The 24,429-nt window shown below is 41.9% G+C and overlaps 1 protein-coding gene across 1 annotated transcript; it reads left to right on the top strand.

Moving 5' to 3' along the window:
* Positions 1 to 55: 55 nt before the first annotated feature.
* Positions 56 to 21,510, top strand: TMBIM6 (transmembrane BAX inhibitor motif containing 6). Its single transcript, XM_080659923.1, has 10 exons — positions 56 to 268; positions 10,549 to 10,635; positions 11,005 to 11,113; positions 14,040 to 14,160; positions 16,075 to 16,123; positions 16,227 to 16,324; positions 16,527 to 16,606; positions 17,079 to 17,179; positions 18,075 to 18,150; positions 19,484 to 21,510. Exons 2-10 carry the CDS (start codon positions 10,580 to 10,582, stop codon positions 19,505 to 19,507), a joined length of 714 nt encoding a protein of 237 aa, XP_080516049.1. The 5' UTR covers positions 56 to 268; positions 10,549 to 10,579; the 3' UTR covers positions 19,508 to 21,510.
* The last annotated feature ends 2,919 nt before the right edge of the window (positions 21,511 to 24,429 follow it).

Here is a 24,429-nt window from a genome sequence, read left to right as displayed (position 1 = left end):
CGACGTCGGTTGGTGGCCAGGGACTTGATTGACAAGGGCATTAGCGAATGGCTCTGAAGTAAGCGGCCGAAGTTCATGCATGTACTGCCGAAAAAGTGGCACGAAGTGCAGGCACCGGCCAATGAGGACTGGTCCTAAAAGGAGCTTGGGGCGGGACTTTGCTGGAGGGGCGGACTCAGGGTAAAGAGTCTGAAGCGGACCCTGGGAGAGTCAGAAGCATTTCCGGTGTTAACAGAGCTTTGTGCGCTCCGGAGAGGCGGCTAAGAAGGTACGTCTGAAAGCAGGATTGCGCAAGCTGGGAATGAAGAAGGGGTTAGCAGTTATTGTCTTAACGACCAAGGGAGTGGTCTCCATTTTCGGGTAGACTGCACCCCGTGGGAAAAGGCCCCTGCTCTGCGACTGGACTCCGGAAGGCTGGGCGGGGAGGGGGAAGCGTGGAACTGGTACCGCGCTTGCGTTACTATACAGGAGCGGGGGAGGGGCGGGGGCAAGTCAGACCGGTTTTGGGGGCGTCCAGGCTCCCACTGTAGGTGGGAGCGCTAGCGAAAGCCCCCTTTTAGCTTCTCTTTCTTCCAGTTTTCGTTCCCTCCCCTTCCTCCGCTTAGAGTAGACGCAGGGGCCCCTTGGCCCAGGCCCGTCTGGAATTTAGGACACGTCCCCCACCCCTTCCTTCCGAGGGGAATGAAAGCGAAACCACACGGGTTTGTGATCGCCCCCGCCCTGCTCGACGGATCACTGCTCTGCTACGGGCCCTAGGGACCTGTGGCCGGGCGCCCCTGGGTGAGCGGCAGGGGCCTGGTCGGGCAGGCTGCCCTGTCACGGCGGGGCGGGTGATGTCACACTCCTGTGACACGCGAGGCTCCCTAGTTACGTGCAAGCCAACAGCAGAAGCGGGAGGTGTGGAGAGAGCGGGCTTGGCTTGGCTTCCTGCCCCACCGGGCAGCCCCGCTCTGGTCTGATTGGTTACCTTCGGACAGGTGAGGTGGTTTGGCTTTGTTGAGTCCAGAGCCTGTGGGCGTCTTTCTCAAAGTCCTATTAGGAAAGGCGGCGTTGGGCGTTGTTGTTTTTCTGGGACCTGCTCGCTGGAGCTGTGGTAATAAGTAGGCTGTGGCATTTTTGTCTATTTATTAGGTGTGGAATAATACTTACTACCCTGTGCCAGCCCGGGTTGCATTGCCCACCCCAAAGAAGGACAAAAACCTCTTTGAACTTGAGACTCCGTTGTAGCAATAGTTAACTTGTGAATGTGTAACCCTGTAGAAGCGCTGACTGTGTCTGAAACAAAGATTTTAAGGTTAAAGGTTAACGGAGAATGGGCTTTTCTAGTTACTTATTGATATTTATTTCTATTTTATCTTTTGAATAGTTCAGGACAGATTTTTCCAGTTTCTTATGGCTTCTGTGAACACACTTATTTCTGTAATTATTAGATTTACTCTTTGATCTTTTCTTATTCTTCTTTGTCGAATATTTTTGTCATGGCTTAAGTACTATGTTGACATTTTAGATTCTCTGCCCTTTTCTTCAGTGGGGACAGAATGAATTCTTGAGAAATGCAATCTGTAATTTAGATTCAGAGTTTCCTTCTTAAATTATTCATCTTGTTGTGGAAACATAGCTTAGTACTCACTTTCTTCCCTTCTCTACTATTGATCTGACTAAAGTCTTACTCTCCTAAATAATAGGAAAGATAAAATTAACCAATATAACCAGCATTTTATATGTATTTGTTGCTATGGATATAGTTCATGCTTATTGTAGAAATGCTAAAAAATACACAAAAAAATGTCATAGGAATCAGCATATGGTAATTTTTGAAAAAAAGACTTCTCTTGATTTATGCCTGGAACTGCCTTAATGAACACTTGCTTTTCTACTGTAGGGTGTAGTAGTGTAAAGAGTACCAGCCTTTAGAGGTCTGATGTTGGTCAAGTCAATACTACTGTCTGTTTAGTACTTTATAATTATTTCACACAGATTTGCTTATTGGCATTCAGTAAGCTTGGTAGAGTATTAATTATCCTTATCTTACAGATGAGAAAGCCTAGAGGACCATAGGTAAAATGATTTTCCCAAAGTTATTTGGTAGAAAATGGCAGGGCTCGTGACTCCAAATCCAATGCTTGTGCCTTTTTGAACTTTCTTTTTAATCTTTAAAGTGGGACTAATCATTCTTTCCCTTCCCTCATGCATTCGTGTGAAGATCAAAGGGGATAATGTATATAAAAGCACTTAGAAAGTCATATAATTTTATATAAATGTATTCAGTGGTATTATTATAGAAGGCACTACTGCTGGCCTGAAGAGTTTCACTTTATTTCATAAACTATCCCAAGAGTATTAATCTCCTCTGGGAAAACACTGAATATTCTCTTGATACTCAGTCTCCTAAATTATGCTTTGCTACTTTAATTTGGCTGTAGAAGCCTAGTAGAAGTGTCTTCCACTCAAATGTTTGTTACCCCAGAATTTCTAATAAAATTTCATGGAGTAGTTTTAATGCACATTTTTGTTTCCCAAAGACAGTGTTTAAACTAAGAAGAGAAAGACAGTAGAGGTTGGCTTTTAGGACAACTGGAGTGACCATTCAAAGTAGGTCTCCCTCTGTGCCAGCTGGGGAATGAGATTATAACATTCTTGATCAGATAATGGGATCTAGGTTTGCTCTGGGGACTCCTGGTTGTGCTTTCGTGTGGGGGCTAGCTAGCAAGCTAATTCTTATGCAAGCTCTGCTCTGAAGGTGCTTAAAACCAAATGTATGAGAGAAGTTTTGGTACAATTAATGGAATCCAAAATATTTGAAAAAAGAGCTTTAAGGTTGAGGATGGAGTGGATGCCCTGTTTGTCCTAATTTATGCCTGCTTTCATTTGGACTAAATATGGTGTTAACTGGGGAGGGATTGCTGGTTTATACAGGGAGGTGATTATATTTGTACGACAGGGGTTGGGAAACATCTGGCCTGAGGGCTGTATAAGGCCCGAGAAATCATTTGGTCTTGCCCTGCCAAGGCAATAGGGGTGAGTTAATTAAATGTTTGACCAAATATAGCAGGATAACTTTTTAAAAAAAAATATATATATATGTTTTATTGTTTTTTTTTTTACAGGGAGGACGGGAGAGGGATAGAGAGTTAGAAACATCAATGAGAGAGAAACATCGATCAGCTGCCTCCTGCACATCCCCTACTGGGGATGTGCCTGAAACCAAGGTACATGCCCTTGACCGGAATCGAACCTGGCACCCTTCAGTCCACAGGCCGATGCTCTATCCACTGAGCCAAACCGGTTAGGGCTCAGGATAACTTTTAAGTTAATCATTTTGTATGGCCCTCGATGTTATAAGTATGCAAATGACCCTTGACAGAAAAAGTTTCCCACCCCTGATTAGGACATTGGGGCCTTATGATTTAGTGTCTGTCAAACAGTTGTGATTATAGAGCGTGATTCAATAGTGGCAAAATTTGCTACAAAAAATAATTTTTTGAAGGCAATGGACATTCCATCTCTAGGTACTGGTTTGGTTTTGAGGCAGTCCCCTAGAGCAGTGGTCGGCAAACTGCGGCTCTCGAGCCACCTGCGGCTCTTTGGCCCCTTGAGTGTGGCTCTTCCACAAAATACCACGGCCTGGGCGAGTCTATTTTGAAGAAGTGGCGTTAGAAGAAGTTTAAGTTTAAAAAATTTGGCTCTCAAAAGTAATTTCAATCGTTGTACTGTTGATATTTGGCTCTGTTGACTAATGAGTTTGCTGACCACTGCCCTAGAGAGATAGTATTCAGTGCTGGCTAGTCCAGAGATTTGGGCCCAAATTAAGGGGAGGTAGGGGCTGAGACATTTAGGTTACAATTATCAAGCTAATGACCATTTCATCAAAATCCCTACCACATCAGATTATCACTTAGTGGTTATTACGGTCTCAAAATGCCTGTGACTCAATAGGACAGGAGGTACAGTGTAAATGTACCAGAAGGTCATGGCATTTATTATTTTTTAATCCTTACCTGAGGATATTTTTTCCCATTGCTTTTCAGAGAGAGTAGAAGGGAGGGAGGGGGAGAAAGAGAAAGAGAAAAACATCGATGTGAGACACACATCGACTGGTTGTCTCCCACATGAGCCCCGACCTGGAGTGGGGAGCAAAACTTGCAATCCAGGTATGTGCCCTGACCAGGAATTGAACCTGAGACCCTTTGGTGGGAGGGCCAATGCTCTAACCACTGAGCGCACCGGCCAGGGCGAGGGGCATGGCATTTAAAGAAACGTTATTTTAATCAGTAATAAGAATTGTCAAGTTTCTTTAAACTCCAGTTTGTAATCTTCTTAAACACCCCCCCTCCCCCCAATTAAATTTCTCATTTGGGTAAATAGTAAGCCTTAAGGATATAGCTAGCTGTGAGTTAATAGTTGAATAATACTTTTTAAAAGTAATTTACAGGGCATATGTAAATTAGGCCTGTGATAAATATCTTCTAAAACTAGACTTTTACAAGGGATAAGCATTGAGGACTTAAGAGTAATGATTATTTACACTAGTAACAATAATGGATAATATACTGAGCCAATCTTATGTATGAAACACTTTTCTAAGCACTTTGTATTATCTCATTTAATCCTCAACCCTATGAAGTGGGTAATATTATATATTACTCTTTTACTAGTGAGAAAACTGAAGCATGAGGTTAAGCCCCAGAAATTTGTTGCATGTCATCCAGCTAATGTAAGATCAGCCAGAATTCGAGTGCAGCAGGTCATACTTTTAACCACTATGTTAAGGACATGGTTATACAGATTCTGAAAACTATTCAATAGGAAGAATTACTGAAAAATTACAAATCGTTCCGTCTCCTTTTTTAAAAATTTTACCTCATGGGATTTTTTTATTTTCTCTTTTAAGTATCAATTTGGTCCCTTCTGAATGTGTAGGAACAGAATGAAGAACCATAATTCAGTCTACATTTTTAATTAAACATGTGAACAATGTTTCTTTGAGTTGCTGGTTTAATGTTGTTAAATTGTATACACTGGGGCAGCTGCTGTTATGGCTTCAACAGTAAGCAAGCTTTTATTTTTCAAAGGCAAGGATTGTTTCTTTTAATGCATACTAAATGCATGATTCTGTTTTGCATAGCTTTTGGTCATGTTTTATTCATATGCACTGTACTTAATAGATGTTGGAATAGATTTCAGAGAATTTTCTTTTTTTATTTATTGATTGGAGTGAGAGCTAGAGGGAAGGAGAGGGGGAGAGAGAAGGAGGGAGGGAAGGAAATTTGTTGTTATACTTATTTATGCATTCACTGGTTGATTCTAGTATATATCCTGACCAGGGATCAAACTCAAAACCTTGGTGTAGAGGGATGATGATGCTCTAACCAACTGAGTTACCTGGCCAGGGCAAAGAATTTTTTAAATTTAAGGCCTGGCACTTAATAGTCTTTTCATTTTAGTACAAGGGTAAGGAAAGGAAGATACCTAGAACAAAACAATGGATTTAACAAGACACTAGACACAGATGTTCATTGATAAGAATGTCTGTCTCCTCACAGTAGGGTAGAATTGTTAATTAAAGACCTATCTTTCATATCTGAAGAATATCCTTCCTTCAGGGTTTAATAGACCAAGTTAGATGGGTTGGTAAGTATACACTTTTGCTACCTGTACATATTTCTTGCATTTGTGTTTCATTTCTTGGTTAAAGCTGTGTTAAATAGAAGGGATTTTGAAGGGAGAAGCCCTTCGTTTTCCTTGCTTTGTTTTAATAAGCAATATATTTTTCGCTTGGGGCGGCGGGGGGTGGTGGGGATAATAATGTCTCCTGCCTGCCTGCCACTGCTGCTCTTCCCTCCCCAAGCAAAAACAGATCACAGAATACCTAACTCAAACCAATGTTTTTACTTGTTTTTCTTTCATGGTACAGCTATGCACTGAGTTTTTTGTTTTGCTTTTTGGGTGCCTCTGGCAGAGGAGGCACTGAATGATTGGCCCAACAGTTTTAGCAATATATGCATGACACATTTTGACAAGCTCTGACAGTTTGGGGATTCCTGCTCTTGTAAGGATGAAGGCTTAAAATGAGGCTCTGAACTATATTAAAGGAATTTGGTTGTGATTAACACCTGAATATTTACTTGTGTACAAATGTAAAACAAGCAAATTTCCTATGCGTCCAGGAGGCACTGTCCTCATTGTATTCTGTGTAAATAATCCCACTTCCTTGTTTCATAATTCGTTGAATATAAAAGTGGATAGTGGAAGAAAGGATCTAATTTCTAGATTTCTATACAAGTTGGGATTTGGGTAAGGCAGACCAATGCTGGTGTCAGTTTTGTAATGGGCTTAGATGTCTGTTGAGACTGCTGTATTAAAGAATTTTTGAGCAACATACAATGTATTTTTTTATTTATTGAGGCAAAATATACATAACAAAATTTATCTTTTTAATATATGTTTTTTTCAACAAAGATTTTCATTTAACTGTGGAGGCCCCTCTGGATGTTAGCTGAGTTACTGGATTAATGGTTTTGAATACTCAAGCTCTCTTTTGGTATGGGAGCTGTTACTTTTGAGTTATGAACACAATTTAATCTTGTTTAGCTGAGTTTGTCTATTGACCTTTAAAATGTAGATATCTTTTCTGTACAGCTTCTGAACACAACTAGTTGAGGCTAAGATAGAAACCTGGTAAGTTTGTCTCTCTGGGAAAACTTGTAAGAACAGTTTTCTAACTCATTACTTATCTGCACCTTAGTTCTTGTTTGTTTGGTACAGACATAGAGCAAATTATCATATTTCCTTGATACTAAGATGAACTTTTTCCCCTAATATTTTAACATTTCAGGAAATATGTAATATGTACATCATGTCATTGTTGTCGTCGTCGTCCCCCCCCCCCCCCCCCGCAAATCCTCATTTTATTGTTTCAGAGAAAGGATGGGAGAGAGAGAAACATCGATTGGTTGCCTCTTCCACGCACCCCAACTGGGGACCGAACCCACAACCTGCGTTGGCATGTGCCCTGATTGGGAATTGAACCCAAAACCTCTTGATGTACAAGATGTCCCTCCCCCAACTGAGCTATACTGGCCAGAGCATATCATGACATCTTAAATTTATGTACTGTATTGCATTTCTTTTCCCCCACAAAGTTATTATTAAAGTTGTTGTGTGTCATTGTGTCTAGAAAATTTGGTAGTTACATTTTCTCTTTAAATGTTAGAATAGGTACTAATGTTGGAAAGTTTTATTTTTCATGGTTTTAAACCAGAAGCCACCACTAAATCATGGAGAAATTCCTATTTGACACCTCCCTCCTTACCCTCACAATCTTTGATGATTTTGGTTTTTCCATCAGCAGTTGTAAGAGAGCCCTGAAAAGAGGCAGCCAGTGCCCCCTGGGAAATGTCAGAGTGAACTGGGACAGATGATTTTCTGCCATTCTCTCCTAAGTTTCCACCCAGTGGGGTCTGGTTACAGAGTGTTGCCCCTTTCTGGCTAACAATCCCCTGGGTATTTGAGTATTTACCCCCACCTCCTCATTTTTTAACTCGAAATTGGAAGCAAGAGATGCTTTATCATTGTGAATGCTACTGTGAAACTTAGCTCGGAAGGTTGCTTCAGTACTGTTGCAGGTTCTGTCTAGGGATGTCATTAGGGATGTTAATGGAAGCTTTAAACAAAGACACTTTCCAGGTGCTGGATTCTGCCATCCTGTAAGTGTGCTCTCTAGAGAATGTATTATTCATCATGGTTATGGAAGGCTGTGGTTGGCAGTGCAACAGCCTGCAATAATTGCACCATCTAGATCAAGAAGACTGGAGCCCTGAGACTTAGAGATGAGAGCAACAGCTTTAGTAGGTTCTGCAGCTTCTCACTGTATCCACCCTTAAGAACAGAACAAAAGAATTGAGGTGAGTAGGGATGGTAAGAAAAGAAGGAGGAAATTAGAAAGCAAGCCAGCCATTTTAATTGTTCCATTTGTGAGAGAGCCTCAGGAAACAAGTGGTAATGATGCTTTTGAACTCTAAGAATGGCATCTTTCCACTGGCCCAGGATTCCCCAAGAAATTGGTTTGTGGAATTTTATTGCGAGGATGAATTTTGCTGAGTATCGGGTTAAGTGCTGATTAGAATGGGTGTGAGTAGTTGGCCTGTCTTTCAAACAACTTACCTTTTCTGTTTTAGTCGCCACCCCTCTTTTTTTTTTTGTAAATTTGAAAGGGATGGTTATGGGTCTAATAAGAATCTGGAAGACTTATATTAGGAGAGATGAAAGCTGTTGATTAGATTTTTAGTTTTGTAGATTGGGCATGTTTATTTAGGATTGCATGTGAGATAGAGGAGGGAACAAAGCTTAAGAGCCTGACTTTTATGGTATTGATGTATAATGTGATCTGGGTATAGTTTAGTTTGGGCAGGGGGCAGCGGGGGCGGGGGAATGCCCTTTGGACTCTGGCCAGTGTGGCTCAGTTGGTTAGAGCGTAGTCCCGTATGCCAAAGTTTCGGGTTTGATCTCTGGTCAGGATACATACAAGAAACAACCAATGAATGCATAAATAAGTGTAACAAATTGATATATCTTTCTCTCCTTCCCCCTCTCCCCCCTTTTCTCTCCCTTCTCCTCTCTCTAAAATCAATCAATCAATCAGTCAATAAAAATGCCCTCTGGGACAGTTGGCAAGATCTGAATAAGGTCTGTAGATGAGATAATAGAATTGCTTCAGTGTTAATTTTCTGATTTTGATCATCACTTTTAGGATGTACACACTGAAGTATGTCGAGATAAAGGGGCATTGTGTCTGCATGGCAAATATATATATATTTTTTAGAGGGAAAGATAGAAACATAGATCAGCTGCCTCTTGCATACACCCCATCTTCCCCCCCGCCCCCACCCCCACCAGGGACCAGCCCGAAACAGGGCATGTGCCTTGACCAGGAATTGAGCCACTAACCTCTTTGGTGAATGGGACGATGTTCAATTCACTGAGCCACATTGGCCAGGCTATCTGTCTGTCTCTCTCTCTCTCTCTCTATGTGCATATATATATTTTTTTAGTCTAGATATTGCTAAGTGTAGAGAGACAATAAAGCAAATATGGTGAAATAGTAACATTTAGTCTGGGTGAAGGGTATGTTAAAAATCCTTTTTGCACAAATTTCCTTTTTATGGAGGTAAGAACTTTCCTCTTTTTAAAATTGTGAATCACTTTTTAGTTCAGTTCTAAAATGCATTAGGTAGTAAAGAAACCAAAAAAGCCAATCAGAAAGAATGTATGCACCCCTGTGTTCATAGCAGCACAATTTACAAAAGCTAGATCTGAAAACAGCCCAAGTGCCCATCAGTAGATGAGTGGATAAAAACATTGTGGTACATTTACACCATGGAATACTACGCAGCAGTAAAAAGAAGGATCTATTACCCTTTGAGATAGCATAGAGGGACCTGGAGAGTATCATGCTAAGTGAAATAAGTCGATCAGAGAAAGACAAGTATCACATGATCTCACTCATATGTGAAATCTAAGTAACAAAATAAACTGATGAACAGAGTGGACCCAGAGACATGGAAGCATGGAACAGAGTGCAGAATCTTGGAGGGAAGGCAGGGATGGATGGGTGGGTGGGAAATAGTCAGCTGAGAACCTTGTATGCAGGGCCCATGGCCACAGACAATGGAGCGATGAGGGCCTGGGGTGGGGGTGGGGGCGGGCTGGAGGGGGTCAATGGGGGAAAAGGGGGCACATATGTAATACTTTGAACAATAAAGAATTATTAAAATAAAAATTAAAAATAAAATGCATTAGCTAGAAAGCTTCTACATGTAAGTCCTAGTGCAGACCTTTATAGTTTTTTTGTTTTATTTTTTAATCTGAGGTTCTATACCTTTGCTGAGGGAATTCTGTAGCATCTTGAAACAATGACATAAAATTGCTTTATGTTCCAGTGACTAGGTTGCTAATTGAGAATGTCTCAAAGAAACAATCTTTTAAATCGCCTTCTAAAAGAATAGAAATAAAATTCTAATAATGAAATACTTTGGGGAGAGGAAGATAGGTTCGTTTCCTCTGTGTCCTTCGAAATGGTTGATTATGAGGGGGAATAAATGGTGAAGGGAAAAAATTTTAATAACTAAAATTGTTTATTATGATTGCAAATGTATTCTAGAAGGAAATATATAAAAATTAAGATGGTTGTGTTAGAACTGGGGTTTTAAATAGCTTTCATTTTTCCATACTTGTATATTGCTTTTTTAAAAAAACATTTTTATTGATTTCAGGGAGGAAGGGAGGGGGATAGAGAATGAGAGAGAAATATCAATGATGACAGAGAATCATTGATCGGCTGCCTCCTGCACACCCCACATTGGGAATCGAGCCTGCATCCTGGGCATGTGCTTTGATTGGGAATCCAACCGTGACCTTCTGGTTCATAGGTCAATGCTCAACCCTGAGCCACGCCGACTGGGCGTATGTTGCTTTTTTAAATAAGAAAGTTGTTTGTTATTTTGTCTGTACTGGTACCTTTAAAATAACCTTCCTTCCTTTATTCTACAGAGTGGAGGCTGTGTCCCACAGACTCGACATCATGAACATATTTGATCGGAAGATCAACTTTGATGCGCTCTTAAAATTTTCCCATATGTAAGTATTTTGACCTTGACTACAGTTTCTTTTCCTTTCATATCTTTTTTTTCCCCCCTAGTTTATTAACTTCTGTATATTTATTAGAATCCTGAGGATAAGCACCCGGTTTCTAAGGACTGCTGTGAAAAAACTAGAAAGCCATTTAGTTATTCTAGTTTCAGTACTGATGGTTCATAATTTTGGGTTTGGGGCTCTTCCCCAGCATTTAAGATTCTCTATTAACCTGTTTTCAAAATATTCTTTTTTTTAATTATAATATAACTTGCACATATTCCCTGGGAAGGAGAAGAGAGGGAATGATTCTTAGCTTAGAGCTGAACTTGGATTGGTCCCAGAGTGATGGCTGTTATTAACATTCTTTCCCAGAACCCCCTCCACACAGCAGCACCTGAAGAAGGTCTATGCCAGTTTTGCCCTTTGCATGTTTGTGGCGGCTGCGGGGGCCTATGTCCATGTGGTCACTCATTTCATTCAGGTAAGAGCAATAAATTATAATCGGAAGAAACTAGCTCAGCAGAGTGGTCCAAAGCCTGTGCTCTTCCTTAATCCTTTTCAGTAGTTTGGCATCTGAACTCAGCCAGAGTCAGCCTGTAAATCAGGACATATGCGGAGCCATTTGAATTTTCTGGCAACTCTGCCCTCCAGATACTAAAGTGGTTAGCTTCACAATGTCTGAACCCTGACACTGAGTGATGGTGTTGCTGATAGACAAGATCCCTACCCACTAAGCAGAGGCATGATGTGCATGCTGGGATTCTTCTCCACAGTAGCCTTTTTATCTGTTCCTCCTTTTCCCCTTTTTTTGACTGAATGACTGGAGTATTTAGATACAAAACACTGATTGTATGATTAATTATCAGGAGGGGCAGGGTTGAGACCTTTAAAGATTTGACCCATTTTATTCTCTGATACACTTACTATCTGCACGTTTGAGTGAAAAACGCTTCAATAACTCATTTTCCTGTGTTGAGGGAGAGTTTGGGTTTGATCAGCAGGAATAGAAGGGGGACAATTGAGGAATAATAAGTAAGTTTAAAGTTCTCACTAGCCACGACTTGTTGCTTTTAGTGTGTCCTTTTTAGTGTAAGTACAAGGATGTGCCTGTGTTGGCATTGGCACTGCTGAGAACTATCCCACACTCAGATATTTCCTTGCAGGGGCGGTGTGAAAAATTATTCTAGATACTCAAAGATTAGGAATTTGATCCCTTGAATTTAGACTAAAACATAATCTACCTCTTAGGCAAGAGTGGCCCTTTTAAGTAATGTAAAAATAAAGTCATCCTCATTATCCATGGATTTCATATTTGCAAATATACCTACTCACTAAAATGTATTTGTAACCCTAAAATCAGTATTTTTGCAGACATTTGCAATCATATCCAGAGCAGCAAAACGTTTGAGTTGCCCATCACATCTATGTTCCAGCTGAGGTTGAACCAGGCAACACACTACCTTATTTCAAGCTCTCAAGCTGTAAACAATAGTCCTCTTTACGGTCTATTTAGTACGACATTTCTTTTTTCATTTTTGTGCTTTTTGTTGATAATTTTGCTGTTTAAAATGGCTCCAAGCATAGTGCTAAAGTGGTCTTACTGTTCCTAATTGCAAGAAGACTACTATGTGCCTTATGGCGAAAATGTCTGTTAGATAAGCTTTGTTCAGGTATGAGTTACAGTGCCGTGACTGTGAGCTCAATGTTAATGAACCAACAATATATATCAAACGGCCTTCAAACAGAAAACACATAAAACAAGGTTATGTATTGATCAATTAATGAAAATGTGACTGGTGGCTCCCAAGGACCTAACCTTTTATTTCCCACAGGAGCAATTGTTCAGTATTCACTAATTCATTGTTCATAGTGAGTTTACAGAACATAACTACTGTGGAGAACAATTTATACTTTTATTTTTTATTTTTTTAATATATTTTATTGATTTTTTACAGAGAGGAAGGGAGAGGCATAGAGAGTTAGAAACATCGATGAGAAACATCGATCAGCTGCCTCCTGCACACCCCCTACTGGGGATGTGCCCGAAACCAAGGTACATGCCCTTGACTGGAATCGAACCTGGGACCCTTCAGTCCGCAGGCCGGCGCTCTATCCATTGAGCCAAACCAGTTAGGGCACAATTTATACTTTTAAAGGAAGAAAGGACCTTCAGTGCCTACATACTTCCTTAATGATTTCTCTCTTATATGCCAATAGGTTTTTCCCATTTGCTTTGTTAAAATAAGAATTTTTTCTTACAAAACTAAGGCATGTTTATTGTAGAGAATTTGGATAATAGACTAATGATGAGTAAATGTAAAACTATAATTGTATCACCCAGAAATAACTACATGCTCTTAATGTTTTGGTACTTTTTGCTGTTGTTAATCCTCACTGGAGGACATTTTTAGAGAGAATAGAAGGGAGGGAGGGAGAAAGAGAGAGAGGCAGGGAGACATACAGACATCAATGTGAAAGAGATACATCTATTGGCGCCTCCCGAACTCGCCCCAACAGGGGCCAGGGATAGAATTTGCAACCCAGGTACCTGCCCTTGTGCCCTTGACCTGGAATCGAGCCTGCGACCCTTCCGTGCTCAGGTGGACACTCTAACCACTGAGCCAGGGCAGTTTGGGTACTTTTTTGATACTTACCCTTTGTCCCAGTCCTTTTAGGTTGCTATAGCAGAATACCGTAGACTGAGTGGCTTAAACAGCAAACAATTCTTGTAGTTTTTGAAGCTGGAAAGTCCGAGGCAAAGCTCCAGCAGTTGTGTTGTGTGGTGAGGGCCTTCTTCCTGGTTCATAATCGGCTATCTTCTCGCTGTGTCCCCACATGGCGGAAGGGATAAGGGAGCTCTCAGGGTTCCCTTTTATAACGGCACTAATCCCCTTCATGAAGGCTCCACCAGTATGGCCTAATCATCATTCAAAGACCCTATTTCTAAATACCATCATATTGGGGGTTAGAATTTAAACATGAATTTGAGGTGGGAGACACGTTCTGTTTATAGCACCCTCTGTCAGTCTCTTTTCTCTGTATGTGTACACATCTTTGTGTGTGTTTTAAAGTGATCAAAAAGGGGTCATTTCTACTTGTTCTACAGATTGGAATGTGCTTCTAGCACTTGTCACTTTGGTTCATTTTTTCCTCTTTCTTGGGTAAGACTCATAGTTGGACTAGGATAGTTGTGGTTGATGGACTACCCAGGCCAGGAGAGCCTCCAGCATCCACCATGGTCCTAATCCTGTCCTTTAAGTCTCCTTTTTAGCCCCCATGCCTTTTCCACTGCCTCCAGGTTAGAAGCAAATATTAGAAAGTTCAGATGAATAACAGAATCTAATAAAGTCTCTTGCAAAATAAATTCGATACTTTCAAGTATTCAATTATGACTCTCGATCTGACAGGCTGGCCTGCTCTCTGCCCTGGGCTCCCTGGGGTTGATGATTTGGCTGATGACAACACCTCATAGCCATGAAACTGAGCAAAAAAGACTGGGACTTCTTGCTGGATTTGCTTTCCTTACAGGTATGTATGTTACAGGATTGGTCTAATTTTGGGGTTTGGGGGGTGGAGACTGTATATTTTAGTATCTCTTTAGACCAGGGTCCAAGACTTGTATTTATTCTGATTCATCCCAACTGGTACACTTACTATCCAACCTTATATTTGAATGTATTTTGCCTTGTGCTGCTTTCTTATTTCATGTAGGTACATCTTGCTTCCCCATCCAGAGGGTAAGCTATTTGTGACTAGTGACTGATGTCTATTTTTGTATCCAAAAATATAAGCATTTGTGTGCTTGAATGAATGAGGTTTAAGAGCTTAGGTAGCATAACTTGTTAATGGTAGACATTTGATTAAACAAGGTCCAAGAATCTTAGTTGGACTCATACTGGCAATTATCATAGAAGCATCCATCTATTCTGAACCTTGCAGACAATTAATTAAAGCCATACATTGAGAACCATCACACAGGGCCCTTTGCTGATCTCATGAAAATAATTAAAAGCACAGCACTTCTAGAATTATCATTAAGAAAAACCGGACTAAAGCTACACAGTACGAATACTTGCAAAGCAGCATTTGAGTTGGTACAACTGGTTCTGAGTGAGTCTAATGTGTACCATGTTGAAGAAATTGTAGAAAGGCAGGAATTTAGAGATTAAGATTTTTAGATGAGGGAAGCTAGTTTTTTTTTTAAATATATTTTATTGATTTCGTACAGAGAGGAAAGGGAGAGGATGGATAGTTAGAAACATCGATGAGAGAGAAACATCGATCAGCTGCCTCCTGCACACCTCCCACTGGGGATGTGCCTGCAACCCAGGTACATGCCCTTGACCGGAATTGAACCTGGGACCCTTCAGTCCGCAGGCCAACGCTCTATCCACTGAGCCAAACCGGTCAGGGCGGGAAGCTAGTTTTTGAAGACATTAAGGAATGGAATCAGAAGAAAGGGGAGTAGCCAAAGTAGAGGTAATGTTGGAGCCAGAACAGGCTGCTGCTGTGTCCTCCTATTGGCACATGTCCACCTGCAGAACTGGTCTGGCCTTTTTTGCTACAAAGAGAGTCAGTCCTGGATGACTACAAGGTTGCTGGCTACAAGGCTCTGCTTTACTCTTAATCCTTTTTTTCTAATCTAATTCCTGATCTGGCCCACATTACAGGCCCACATCACGCCTCTTCAGAGTTTTGCAGCCTTTATGATGTAGCTCAAAAATGTTTGACATGCAGAGGGTTAGAGAGCAACTAAATGTATGTATGCACATACATATTAGCATAACCAATGGACACAGACACTGGGGCAGTGGGGGCTTGCCCGGGGTGGGAATGGGCAGGGGGAGGGGGTTGGTCAATTGGGGAAAAAGGAGACTTATGTAAAACTTTAGACAGTTGAAAAAAAAAAAATGTTTCACATGCTTATTTCATTTTTCCTAATCCCTGATCTTCCTGGGGGTCATCAACGATTTTCAGCTAAGAGGACATTTTGCAGCTCTATAAATAAATAACTTAGTCAAGTTTAAGTTCTCTTGAAAAACAAGGAAAATGGAGAGATTTAATTACTTTAGTCCACATGTTTTGTCTGTCTTTTTAGGAGCATGGGCATGCTTGTGCTATTTAATGACGAGCTTTTGGATGAGGGTCCTCTTCAAGAATTGATGGTAGTGCCCTAGCTGGTTTGGCTCAGTGGATAGAGCTTCAGCCTGCGGACTGAAGGGTCCCAGGTTTGATTCCGGTCAAGGGCACATGCCTGGGTTTCGGGCTTGGTCAGATGTGCAGGAGGCAGCCAATCAATGATTCCCTCTCATCATTGATGTTTCTGTCTCTTTCTTCCTCTCCCTTCCTCTCTGAAATCAATAAAAATATATTTTTTTTAAATAAAGAAAAGCAAGAAAGAACTGATGGTAGTAATGTGTTCTGGGGCTTTTTGTTTTCTAGGGGTTGGCCTGGGCCCTGCTCTGGAGTTTTGCATTGCCATCAACCCCAGGTAACTTTTGGAAGTGTCTTATTCTTTCTACTTTTGTGAATGTACCTTCTAAATATAAACTGTATTCCTATATCCCTCAATCTCATGGTCTTTTCCTTAACAGCATCATTCCCACTGCCTTCATGGGCACAGCAATGATATTCACCTGTTTCACCCTGAGTGCACTCTATGCCAGGCGCCGTAGTTACCTCTTTTTGGGAGGTAAGTATGGATTGGAAAATACAGAGAGGGACTCCACTCTAGGATTCTCGCTAGATCTATTTCCCTACCCTCACCCCCCAACTTCTTGTGATTATTGGGGTAAAGCAGGAAGCCTTCATTTGGGGAGAAATGTAAGGAATGTCTTTAACTGGATTGCCTTACTTTGGCTCCTCTCAGGATGGCTTTTTGTCATCTCTTATAGGAATATTGATGTCAGCCATGAGCCTGATGCTCTTGTCTTCCCTGGGGAACCTTTTCTTTGGATCCATTTGGCTTTTCCAGGTGAGACTTTGCATATAACTTTCCAGTGGCTATTTGCCTCACACCTTTTTATTAACCTTAAAGCAAGATAGACCAAGAATCCTCCAGAATGCTCACCTTGTTGGGTAGTGTCCTTGAAGCGTCCCCACTAACTTCCTAGGATGGAGCCTTCTGTGGGTAAAAGTTCAGATTAAACAGGGGTTGCACATTGCTAAGAAGAAGACAGTTCACTCAGAGATCATTTCTCTAAGGTCTGTCCAGCCAGCAGCTCATTGTTAAAATGATTGAATCTCTTCCAGTGACCTAAACAATTAGTGCAGAATTGTGCTGACAGAAGTAGTGAGGTCTTTGCTATAGGCTACGGTTCCGTGAATGTCAATGTCAGCGGATTAGCATTCAATGTACTTTCAAGTGGCCAAGAGCCAGAAAGAAGTATGGCTTTTTTCCTCAATGGTGTCTACCAGATGGTAACCTCATCTCATTCTTTTGCTAGGCAAACTTGTATTTGGGGCTGATGGTCATGTGTGGCTTTGTCCTTTTTGATACTCAACTCATTATTGAAAAGGCTGAAAATGGAGATAAGGATTATATCTGGTAAGTGTGAAAACTGGTCTTTAACAAGAATGAAGGGTGAGGCATACTGCTCCATTCTGCAGCTCTTTTCTGAATCCTAGGGACAATCCTTTGCCTGACCCACCTTTCTAGTGATGAGTAGACCAAGTGGCACTGGCCAAGCTTTGGGGGTATGTGGGAGGATACCCATGGTTTTGGAACAATGTGCCAAATAGTGTAGTTTCTTTAAATTCCTGAAAAATGTCAGATTTTTAAATATTGAACTACTAATGTATTTGTTTGTTTTTAAGGAGTTTTTATTTTTATTTTTTGTTAATCCTCACCAGGAGATATTTTTCCATTGATCTTTAGGGAGAGTGGAAGGGAGGGGGAGAGATAGAGAGAAATATCAATGTGAGAGAGACACATTGATTGGTTGCCTCCTGCACACGCCCAACCAGGGCCCAGGCTGTGGTGGAGCCTGCAACTGGGGTAAGTGCCCTTCACTGGAATCGAACCCAGGATCCTCCAGTCCTCAGACTGACGCTCTACCCACTGAGCCAAACCGGCTAGGGCTCCATACTTTTAATAGTGGTTACCTCCATACTTTTAATAGAGGAGAAGAAAAGGGACCCTTTACCTTTTATTCTTTATACTTTTGTATTCTTTAAATCTTTAATAATGAGAATATATACACATAGTTTTAAAATATAGGTATTTTTTCATGTTGAAATTCTCTCAAAGTTAGTAGTTCAGGGTTCAGAGTTAGGCCTAAATTTCTCTTTTTTTCTATGTTACATGGCTTCATTGAATTGAAAGGATTTCTAACAGTTTTACTTCCTTAGTTGGTGGAAGTACTCGTGGGTGGGGGTTTTGTGTTTTGTATCTTTGTGTAAAGGAAAGTGGAAGTGCAATTTGTGATCTGGCTCTCTTTCAGGCACTGTGTTGACCTCTTCTTAGACTTCGTTACTCTCTTCAGAAAACTCATGATGATCCTGGCTATGAACGAGAAGGTTAGTCAGCCCACTACCCGAAGATGAGCGAATAGCTCCTGAGCTCAGTATCTGTGTGTACTTCGAATTTGAAAACTTACTTACATACTGTGTAGGTCCAGGGTTATATAATGCAGGCCATTGAGTAAGAAGTAAACCTGAAGTCTTTAGCTAGTGGAGCCAAAGGAACAAGTAAAAACAGTCCTTTAAAAAAAAAAAAAAAAAAAAGGCACAAACTTAATCCTAGTATCAAAGGGAAAACTGCTTCAGTGGTAGCAGCTATACGAAGATTATAAAGGCTGTAAAGATGGTTATGACTCAGAAAAGAATATTCTAGAGGATTTTTATAATATTGGCAACCAGCTTTTGTAAATGTATTTCAGAAGTAGACCAATTTATCCATTTGTTGGTCTTGATTTTTTTCCAGAGAAGCATTCTGTGTCTGGTTAGTCTACTCCAGCAGCAGGGGAACAATGAAACCACAGCTTTTCTTACAGTTCTTACTGTGGAACAAGACACAGTGCAGTGGTGGTGGAAGCAAGTGACTAGATGGGTTTGCTGGTTCTTTGGTCTGTGCCACTGTTGGACTGAGCACCCAACAAGTGTCCCAGTTTCGGTCAAAGCAACTCATCTTCCTTTTTTTTTTTTTTTAATATATTTTTATTGATTTCAGAGAGGAAGAGAGAGAGAGAAATATCAATGATGAGAGCGAATCATCGATCGGCCACCTCCTGCATGCCCCCCACCGGGGGTCGAGCACACAACCAGAGCATGTGCCCTTGACTGGAATTGAACCCGGGACCCTCCAGTCCGAAGGCCAATGCTCTATCCACTGAGCCAAACCAGCTAGGGCGCAACTCATCTTTCATTTGTTTTAATACACTGAGCTTCCACCTAAGAGTTACTGAAGAGTTCCCTAGACTAGAATATTTCTGAATGTTGGTTTATACCCAGGATTTATGCTTCCTTCTCAGGCCTAATAGAAAATTGGTGGTCTTGGCCTGGGTCTTGACCTCCTTAGTTCTTTTAGGGTAGACTGCCAGACTGCAGCCTTCACTGATTGGAATCTGAGCTGTGGTTGTTGTGAGTAGCCAAGAGTGGTCACGTGGCCCACCTAAGTACTCTTGTGGTGGGAGTAGGAACAGTTGCTTGAAGTTTAGTCTTATCAAAAGTCTGTCAGCAACTTGGGGGTCCACCAGTGGACCAACTGTTAAACTAAAGAAGCATTTCTCATTCCTTTTTATTGTCCTACGCCCTTCCAGCCCCTAACTAAACGCAGCCAGTATTGGCTCAAAGAGTTTCAGTTTGAATGTCTGATGTCAAAAATTAATTGGGTAATTTTTCTCATTTCCAGGACAAGAAGAAAGAGAAGAAGTGAAATGACCATCCAGCCTTTCCCATTTTGGCTTCCACTCCCTCCACCCCCTCATTTCTCTTTGCACACATTACAGGTGGCGTGTTCTGTGATAATGAAAAGCATCAGAAAAGCTTTTGTACTTTGTGGTTTTCTCTATTTTGAAATTTTTGATCAAAAAACTGATTAGCAGAATATAGTTTGGAGTTTGGCTTCATATTCCTGGAGTTCTTCCCCACTCTGTTTTCTGTCATCCCCATCCCTAGCTTCTTCCTCCACTTGGGCAGCCAGTCCACCATTGTGAGGAGTGGAACCCTCAGAGGGAGACAACTCCAGGAGTCCGCTTTCCGGCTGAGCTGTACCAAGTGGATTTGAACTGTTTGGTAGAGCCACCTCGGCCCTTCCTTCCTCAGCGCTGTGTTTGGTGCCCGGTTTCTATGGGATTGGGCAGCGTATTTTCCTTTGGAAGGAAGTTTGCTGGTCCTGTTGTTACTCTGGCTCATTATAGCTGAGCTTCGGTCAACCCTTACAAAGAACATGAAGAGCCTCTGGTGGATTCTTTGCCTCTTCGGAGCTGCCCAAGTCGCTACTGGTCTGGCACACACACCTTTCTGCCTTGCCATCACAGAAGGAATGCGGATCTCTGTGTTCTCTTTCCTGTCCCTTGTCTGACCCTCAGGGAATCTGCCTGCTTTCCATCCCAGGTGGGAGGACTTCAGCCCAAAGGAAGACTATTCATGTCAGGCACTTAGAAAAGGCTGATTATTTATGGCAAGGTAGAGCCTAGAATTCCCAAATTTCCCCTGGCCTTTATTATATTGGTTATCACCTTAGTTACTGAGTGGCCTCTACCAGATGGCTGTGATAAAAGATCCCAGGAGAGGAAGGACAGGGGAGGGTAATGGTTGAGCCTCTACTAATCCTGTCAGATAAACCTAGATAAGGGCATGTTTGGGACAAAATCTCCTCTGCTTGAGTGGTTCTTTGTTCAGATCAACAGAATGGGGCTGTGACGACTTGGGAGGCAGCATTCATAAGGGTTCTTTGGTGCATTTTTGTTATCTCCCACCTGGTAATGTCCCTACCAAATTATAGAAGGTGTCAAGCCAGAAGTTTTGGCAGGCGATAAATGTTTATTCTACGCATGCATTTTAGTTTTGGGCTGTACTCCTGTTTCCATAAATCTGCAGTCTTCTCTGGCAGGGCCCAGGTGACCGAACCTGCAAGACACCTGATTCCCTGCAGCTTTTTGGTTGCAAGTGGAGAGAGGGCAGTGCTAATAGGACACCAGCTCCTTCCCTGTGGGCTGCACAGTCAGCTGACACAGATTGACAGGCCTTGGGAGCATTTGTGGCTCTGGCTACTCACAGGGCTTCCGTGTAAGGGGACTGAGCCATTGAAAGCTTATTGCCAGTAGGACACCATTTTTGGCTCTGCCTGTTCACACCCAGTACAGTTTGACCCAGTGCCTACTGATTTTCAGTGCACCATATCCCTGAGATTAATGAAAAGATTAATTCCCAGGCTGTGTGTATTCCCGGGGTGGCATGCCACCCAGAATGGCTCCCTTCCACGGAGGATGCTGCCCTCTGATTTAGCTGCTGCCTCCAGCCTCTGGCTTGAGAACTTACTAAAGGGACTTCCTTCCATTAAACCCCAGTAGCAACTCCATACATTTGTTGATTCTCTGCTAGGTCCGAGAATGAGTTACATCTCTTGAAGCCAAACTCCATCTCTTGTGCTTTTTTGCTTTGGATAAAGGAGTTTTTCTTTAGAAACAGTGCCAAGAATGACAAGATATTTAAAAAAATAACACAAAAAACTACTTTTAAAGAAAATGTCTAACAGGTTTTTAAACCAGTAATCACTGTAATTACCGCTTTCTTTTCTAGTTCATTGGTTTTCAGCTCAGGCTGCATTCTCTAACTCATACTGTGAAAACAAAGGTGTTTTTGATCAGAAATATATGAAATCTACATAGTCTTAATTTGTAAAAAAAATAATAATAAAGAAAATTCCTTAACCTTTCCTGGTGTTAACGTGTTTTAAATTCAAGTCTACAGCTGAACATGGGGCTTGGGGATTTACTGGTGGGAGTTCATGGGATAAGATTTGCTCTAGGTGTGAATAGAAAGAAAACAAGGACCCCCACTTAGGCACCCATTCTGTAGCCCCAGCTTGCCACAAAGGTTGGGGATTTTCTCTGTCCAATATATAGCCCAGGCCTTTTTCTGCCCTCCCCTTCCCAACCTTTATTGTAGATGATTTGTGGTAGCAGCATGTGTGGTTGGTTCCATTGTACAGCCACATTGGCCAGGCTCTATTCTAGGGGCTAGGAATTATCAGTAAAAAACATCCTTTTCCTCTTTCATATATGAGATTAAAGTTTGTGTTACAATCTGGTTATTCTTTTTTGGCATGTTTGCCCTCTGGTTGTCATGTTCATTGTAGCCACAGAGCTTCCTGTTAGGATTTGAGTGTTAACTGACTGGTTCGTCCAGGTTACTCCCAGTTGACCTCCTTGGACTCCACATACACCTATCCCAGCTGAGGATCGCCACCCTTCTCCCAACTTAGAAAGTGTACCTAAAGCATTTTTTCTCTTCTCTCGCTGACTGAAAAATGTCAGTCTCAGATCATTTTTAATTTATTGCTCTTTTAGAGAGAGGAACATCGGTTTGTTGTTCCACTTATTTATGCATCCATTGGCTGCTTTTTGTATGTATGCTGACCAGGGATTGAACCCAAAACCTTGGTGTATTGAGATGACTCTCAACAGTGACCCTGTCAGGGCCAGTCTCAGATTTAAAAATACATATATATTGTTGAAAATATTAACACATGTCTCCCTTCCCCCCACCCCACATTAATCCTCTCCAGCCTGCCCCCCCCCCCACCCCCTGTCTCAGATTCTTTAAAACCCAATTTTATCTTTGTGCTGCCTTCTATTTTGGGTGGGGGGTAAGTTACAAGGCACAACATAGTGCTGACATGTTTTTCATAGTGCTGACATATCAGGCACTGTGCAAAATGCTTTACAGTTTTTAATGTTCCCAATCTATATATATAAAAGCCTAAGCAACCGATCGACCGATCAACTGGTAGCTATGACATGCACTGACCACCACAGGCATGGAAACATGAAACAGACTGATGAATCTCAGAGGGAAGGGGGGAGGGGAGAGGGTGGGAAGAAATTAACCAAAGATCTTATATGCATACTAGAGGCCCAGTGCATGGATTCGTGTACCGGTGGGGTTCCTTGGCCTGATTTGTTCCCTCTCGCAATCCGGGACCCCTCAGGGGATGTTGGAGAGCGGGTTTCAGCCCGATCCCCACAGGTGAGGCCGAGGGACCCCACTGGTACACGAATCTGTGCACTAGGCCTCTAGTAACCTAATAAGGTGGTATATTTACTATATAAATATAGTAAATATATTTATATTTTTTGATATTGATCAGTAGCTTCTAAAGTCATGCCTGCAGGCAGCTGCAGATCTACGTCTAGAAAGAACCAAGGAGCTTGGTCTCCAAAGCTCCAGCTTTTCACTGTTGCCCTGTGTAGGCAACACTGAAGTTAGTGCCCCTTGGGCCAGTGCCATCCTTTCCATCCTGACCTTCATTCTGGCTACGGCTCCAACCCGGGTGGAGAGGGAAATGTGAGGTGGTTTGAGCAAAATCTCCCCAACCCCAATCTTTATAACCTCTTAGCCTTTTCTTCAATGATCCCAGTTACAAATTAAACAGAAGTGGTTAACACAGTTCATTCCATCCTAGCAGACCTGCTGGCCTGAACTAGAGTGAGGAAGTCACTGGTGCAGAAGTGGAAGGACCTTGTATGTTGGGTGAAGAGACAGTCTGTCCTGCCTAAGCAGGTTAGCAGATGGGGCACCTCTATGATGGGGATAAAGACAGCCGAGCGGCCCTAGCTGGTTTGGCTCAGTGGATAGAGCGTCAGCCTGCAGACTGAGGGGTCCTGGGTTCTTTTCTGGTCAGGGGCACATGCCCTGGTTGCGGGTTCGATCCCCAGTAGGAGGCACGCAGGGGGCAGCTGAACAATGATTCTCATCATTGATGTTTCTATTTCTCCCTCTCTGAAATCAATAAAAAAAAAAAAAAAAAAGACAACCGCGTGCAGGAGAACTACAGCAGGCATTATGTGCTTCCGGGGGTAAGCATGGTGGGCCCTGAGAACAGCTGAAGCAGGGAAGGGTTTTGGAGATGATGCCTGAGCTAAGTCAAAGTGAGTCAAAGTGAAACCCAATGGTGGGAATGGATATTTCAAAGACTGAGTCAAAGTGAAACCCAATGGTGGGAATGGATATTTCAAAGACTGAGTCAAAGTGAAACTCAATGGTGGGAATGGATATTTCCAGGTCAAAGTGTAGGGAGCGGTTATAGGGTTAAGCTTCGGACTGACCTGCTGGCAAAGCCGAAAACAAGTCCCAGCTTAGAGGGCACAGCCCTCTTAGCATAATTAAGCTTGATCTTGTGACTGCTCCCTAGATCCTTCCTGGGTAGCTAATGGGCTGGGGGAGGTGCAGCAAGTGCTGCCAAAACAAGTGAAACTCACAAGAACATTGTAACTATGGTGACCACTACCTTGTTTACCTCTGACTATAAAATAAAGCATCAGCTTGCAGTCTGGATCTGTTCTGTGGTCTCAGTCATGCACAGAAAATTCACCTAGACCAGGGGTGGGCAAACTTTTTGACTTGAGGGCCACAATGGGTTCTTAAACAGGACCAGAGGGCCGGAACAAAAGCATGGATGGAGTGTTTGTGTGAACTAATATAAATTCAAAGTAAACATCATTACATAAAAGGGTACGGTCTTTTTTTTTAATTTCAATAGTTTTATTCATTTCAAACATTTTAACAAGAAGAATGTAAACACTACTATAATTTGAAACTTCAAAAAATGGAAGAATCATAGCACAATAGCAT

The sequence above is a fragment of the Plecotus auritus genome, assembly GCF_963455305.1.
Source record: "Plecotus auritus genome assembly, chromosome: 3".
In the NCBI taxonomy this organism is placed as follows: domain Eukaryota; kingdom Metazoa; phylum Chordata; class Mammalia; order Chiroptera; family Vespertilionidae; genus Plecotus; species Plecotus auritus.
This window is presented reverse-complemented; position numbering and strand designations above follow the sequence as displayed.

Coding starts and splice junctions, on each gene's coding strand:
- TMBIM6 (XM_080659923.1), top strand. CDS start 10,580: ATGAACATATTTGATCGGAAGATCAACTTTGATGCGCTCTTAAAATTT. Junction 16,607..17,078: donor GATCCATTTGGCTTTTCCAG/GTGAGACTTTGC, acceptor TTCTTTTGCTAG/GCAAACTTGTATTTGGGGCT. Junction 17,180..18,074: donor GGAGATAAGGATTATATCTG/GTAAGTGTGAAA, acceptor GCTCTCTTTCAG/GCACTGTGTTGACCTCTTCT.